At 41.8% G+C, this 4,838-nt stretch overlaps 1 protein-coding gene across 1 annotated transcript; it reads right to left on the bottom strand.

Moving 5' to 3' along the window:
- Positions 1-780: 780 nt before the first annotated feature.
- Positions 781-3,726, bottom strand: LOC148025114 (uncharacterized). Its single transcript, XM_087693807.1, has 3 exons — positions 3,111-3,726; positions 2,415-2,487; positions 781-1,694 (listed from the first exon to the last, which is right to left on the bottom strand). Exons 1-3 carry the CDS (start codon positions 3,466-3,468, stop codon positions 887-889), a joined length of 1,239 nt encoding a protein of 412 aa, XP_087549933.1. The 5' UTR covers positions 3,469-3,726; the 3' UTR covers positions 781-886.
- Positions 3,727-4,838: the final 1,112 nt, after the last annotated feature.

The raw sequence follows: 4,838 nt of genomic DNA, 5'->3' as shown, positions 1-4,838 counted from the left end.
GGATTTCAATTGGTCAACTGGTAACCATTTTTCCACCTTAGAATTTTATCGGGGTTCTAAGTTTACCCTAGGGTTTCCTTCCCTCAAGATAGCAAGAACTTTAGTTCATTCCTCTCGTAAGTCAAGAGTAAACTAAGCCCATTTACAATCCTTAAATAGTTGCGAGCATCGAATGTAACGTGACAAATGGTTGCTCTTCTTGTGGATATGACATTCGAGTTTTCTTGTGTTAGCTTTAAGATGTATCATATTTTGAAAATGATATCTCCAAGAGTGTTTTGGACTCTTTGCGGCTAGTTGTTGGGATAGAGACCAAAGAGCATGTTTACTTGACTCTAAGTCAAAATATGGTTGTCATAACAATTTGACCTATTTACGATTAAATCCTAGTTGAGTTGAATTAAACCTAGCCTTATTTATCATATAGGATTTCATTTACTAAACTGCCTTTCTACCCAATTTGTTGTGATTTACTTGACACTACAAATCTTTGATTCCAAGGGCTTTCACTGCTACTTGACAACAATAGAACCAAAATGGATGCATTTTCCTCATTTACAGACCACTCCACGAAATTTTAGAGGTTTTCTTGCCTTTTTCTTTCTTTCTTTTTTGCAATTTCTTGACACTAAAGATTATGAGATTCAACTTTCTCACATGAAACACTCGCTGCTCGGGACTAAGGAAACATGAGATCCTCCTTTTTTTCTTTCCTCTTTTTTCTTTTTTGCCTTAATGAACTTTTTACACTTACATCTCTCTCTCTCTCTCTCTCCCATGAGAACCTGCAGGCTGCAACTGATCTCCATGTGTGCACCAACCAACATCTAAGACGAGAGGGAAAAAAACTGCCCATCTTAGAAAAGTTGATCGAACAAATGTTACATCAGGCTGTGAGTACTGCTGCGCCCTCATAGCCGGAGGCAGGCATCACCACTGTGGGCGCACTAACCGTTACACCAGGCGGCGTGGGCTCTGATCCATAATTACTATTGCTGACAGGGTTGTTCATGATGTTGGTAATGCCAGCATTAGCATCATTTGCACTCACATTTGTATTTGCATTAGCGTTACTAGCAGTATAGGTACTGGTGTTTGCCACTGTCTGGGCAGGCCCAGTGTATGTAAATGCTGGTACTGCAGCTGGATAACTCTGATATGTGACTGGAGGAGCTGCATAACTAGCTGCATAATTAGTGGCTCCATTCGTGGCATATGGGTTCTGATTATATGCTGGATTGGGGGCATACCCACACGATGCATAACATCCAGCAGCACTTGCAGTAGCAGCATAATTGGAGCCATCCGCACCAGTGGCATAGACAGCAGTGCTCATCATATACCCTGAGGATGGATCCATGGTGGTCTGATTGTAAGCTGGCTGCATCTGTACTGGAGGGGGGTTTGTGGAGGCCTGATTCAGGGCATATTGGGGGGCATATGTGGGCTTACCAGGCCTTCTGAGATCGCTCTCTCCATGGGCAAAATGGCAGTTGTCACCAAACCGGCAGCCCTCGGGCGTGTTGAAGCGGTTGCAGAGGCGTGTCTTGTATCCGTTGACAGTGAGACTGGGGTCATGAGCAGTACCACTAGGAGTTGGCATTGGCTTGGACACAGCCAGGCCCAAGGCTGCAATGCCCCCAGGCACAAAGTGCAGGAAATGGCAGCTCTCTCCATAAGGGCACCCAGATGTGCTGGAAAACCAATTTTGCAACAAAATTCAGGAATTTCATCATTATGAGTTCATCAGTACAAATCTATTCTTTGTTACTGTGATGCATGAGTACTCAAGACTTGGGTACAAACACAGTTATTTACTTGTGAAATTATTGGGCCAAGGCTGTAGACCAGCACTAAGAAAAGACAGATCATGGGTGAATAAAGAGGAGAGATGTTTTTTGTTTTTAATTATTCTATTGAGTTTCATAAAGTGGCTAGTAGCACTTTGAAGTTTTCCTTCTTATAGTAGTTGCATAAAGTGTTTACTGATACTTGCTTAGTGTGTTACAACTAACTTGGAAAATGTACCTACAAAGTTAGAATTAGTTTGTTTGTGCTTTTGAGCCACTCTTAACATACATAAATAATAGATCTGGTCCATAAAAATACCATCAACCACATCCATAGCCTCCCTATCCTGTCTCAGTCTGGCCTATCACTACCTGTGAAGAAATACACATAACATGCATTTGTAGTTTCTGTTCCCCACCAAATAGAAAAGCTTTTCAATCAAGTTTCGTATAGTTTAACATGTTGATTATGTCTGCGCATTACTACCTCATTATTATTAAGAAGATATGGTATGGTATGATTATGTTAAGCTTATAAGCTGTGTGCATTAGATGGATGAAATGATCTAGGGACTCTCTTAATAAGAGACATGATGAAAAATGACAAGCAAGGAGCCAACTGACCTGAAAAATTTGGTGCATGGTTTGGTTTTGCTTCCCGGAGGGATGGCAGAAGGTTGACCAAAATCCCTTTCCTCTGTTGGAAAAGAAACATGCATAAGAGAGGGCAAGTGTGAGAGCCAGATATAATCTAATAATGTCAATGTTTTGCAAGTTGTATAAGTCTAGATTCCTGTCATATTATAACTGAACTAACTCTACAATTTTGAAATTGAAAAATCCTCTCTTTAAACTATGAGCCTTTGTTTCTTAATTTCGAAAATTTGTCTCACACTAGACCAAGCTCGGTCTCTCAAACAAGAGATCAGGATGAGAATTGATTCTCAAGACTAGAGATTCAGCAATTTTAAAGTGAGATTCTTGAGATCCAGGAGATAATCCAACACTATCATTTCAACTAATAAACAATGATGTTAATCTTTGAATGAGTATATCACAAGAAATTTTAGATAAATTCCCACTATAAGTCCCACATTGTGAATCACCAACATCATCATGAGCTTCTGTGAGGGAGGGACCACATACCTAGCTATGAGGTGCTGTTGGGGGCAGGGCGCTGCCGGGTCCCCAAGAGCACCTAACTAGGTATGCAGTGCCTCCTCAGCAAAAGCTCAAGATGTTGAGCACTACAGTGAACAAGGAGAGATTATCTTGGCATTAATCTTTGAACTAGTATGAGGATGGCATTGTACTGCATACCAGTAGGCAAGCCAGCCAAGATGGCTACGTAATCGAAGGCAGGCACAGAATCAGTACTGCAGGTAGGAGGAGGAGGAGCTGCAGGTGTGCTAGCTGTGATCATGGGGAATTGCTGGTGCTGTTGTTGATAATTCTGATTAAAAGAGCAGACATTGATGATATTATTGCAGGTGGGAGGGGGTGGGGGTGGGGGGGGAGGGACTGGCAGGGGCAATGCAGCTACTGCGGGGGGGTTCATGTCTGCTGCTGATGCTACTGCACTTGAGTTGTACAGGCTAGTTATGCTGCTGCGCTGGTTTTCACAAGCTCGAGGCCTCTTGCTGGCAGGCTGCAGGTTATGATCAAGGCCGGCTTCCATTAGAATCCATACAGAACTGCTGGTTATAACGCACTGATTCTGCCATGCAATTCTACTCGTATATCTGTCTGTATGTATGCAGGGATGTGTATGGTCGGATATTGGCAGTGACGGCAGGATAATTATAGGAAACAAGATGGCCCCTCTTGTCCCTCTTGTTCTTTCCCAGCCTGATTTGTTCGTGAAAAGAAAGGGGCCGCCCCGAAACCAGCTTGAAGAAGAGAGGGCGAGAGATTGGCAAGAATTTTTAGTTTGATACTCTCGACCAGAGAGGGATTAGATATGAGAGAGAGAGAGAGAGAGAGAGAGAGAGAGAGAGAGAGAGCGAGCGGTTGCAAAAGCCGTTAGTGTCATGTGAGCATCATCCTCTGCCGAGTCCCCTCGTCAAGAGGTTTACTATTAAAAAGTTTTCAACAGCATTTTAATACATTTGAAAAACAAGTCTCAAATCTTTAGAGCCTACAAAATTTTTAGTTATCGAAATAACAAATCCATAATTCGTGCTCCTTCAAAATTCTTTAAGTTCAAGGTTTCTCTATAATATGCTACCAAGAGCATTTTTCATCGACATCGGTGGAGACTCGTCCTCCATAAGGCAAACCTGTGCTCCATCTCTACCTTCACACAAGGGAGGAGAAATTTTCAAATCCCATTGCAGTATGGAAGTGGGCGAGGCTAACACCTGAACAAAGTCTCTACTAGACAACTTCAATGTCCAATAAGGTTTTGACTTTGGATGTTGAATCTGTTCAAACTCATTTATACCAACCCTTAAACAAATGCTCATCCATCCCCAAAGTTTACCCCTTAACATGATTTTAGCTACGCTACTACAAGTTGTGACTTAATAGGAGTCCAATGTCAAGACTACTTACGTAATAACTCCCCCACCCTCAAGTTTACCCCTTCATATCTTATCTAGGGCACCAAATGCTATGATCACTAAACAAAACAACATATGCTCCAATAACAAAGCTACATGAGCAAAAACTCATCCACCCTTACCCCTTCATCATCTTAGCTAGTGCACCAAATGCTATGACTCAATACGATGATGCATACTGTAATGTCAAAACTACTTGAGTAGAGTGAAACCTCATCCGCCCTCATGTTTAACCCTTTACCATCTCAACTAGGGCACAAGAGGCTATGACTCAACAAGATTGTATTATGTAGCTTCAACTTCAAAACTCTTTAATTGAAAAGTCATCCACCCTAAAGTTTACCTCTTAAGAGTCTTAGCTAGGGCACCAAATTCTTTGATTCAACAAGATATATACTTAAATGCCAAAGCTACTTTAAAAAAACCCATCCACCCTCAACCTGCAAAGCTTTCTCTCATGGCGCATGCCATTACATTTTACAAATGA

This window comes from Lygodium microphyllum, chromosome 15 (genome assembly GCF_053477565.2).
Source record: "Lygodium microphyllum isolate KBCC chromosome 15, Lygodium_microphyllum_v1.1.10, whole genome shotgun sequence".
In the NCBI taxonomy this organism is placed as follows: domain Eukaryota; kingdom Viridiplantae; phylum Streptophyta; class Polypodiopsida; order Schizaeales; family Lygodiaceae; genus Lygodium; species Lygodium microphyllum.
This window is presented reverse-complemented; position numbering and strand designations above follow the sequence as displayed.

Excerpts from the sequence above, each read along its gene's own strand:
- LOC148025114 (XM_087693807.1), bottom strand. The coding sequence starts at position 3,468 with ATGGAAGCCGGCCTTGATCATAACCTGCAGCCTGCCAGCAAGAGGCCT. Across the intron at positions 2,488-3,110 it reads CTTGGCTGGCTTGCCTACTG|AGGAAAGGGATTTTGGTCAA; the intron begins GTATGCAGTACA and ends CTTTTCCAACAG. Across the intron at positions 1,695-2,414 it reads CCATGCACCAAATTTTTCAG|CACATCTGGGTGCCCTTATG; the intron begins GTCAGTTGGCTC and ends TTGGTTTTCCAG.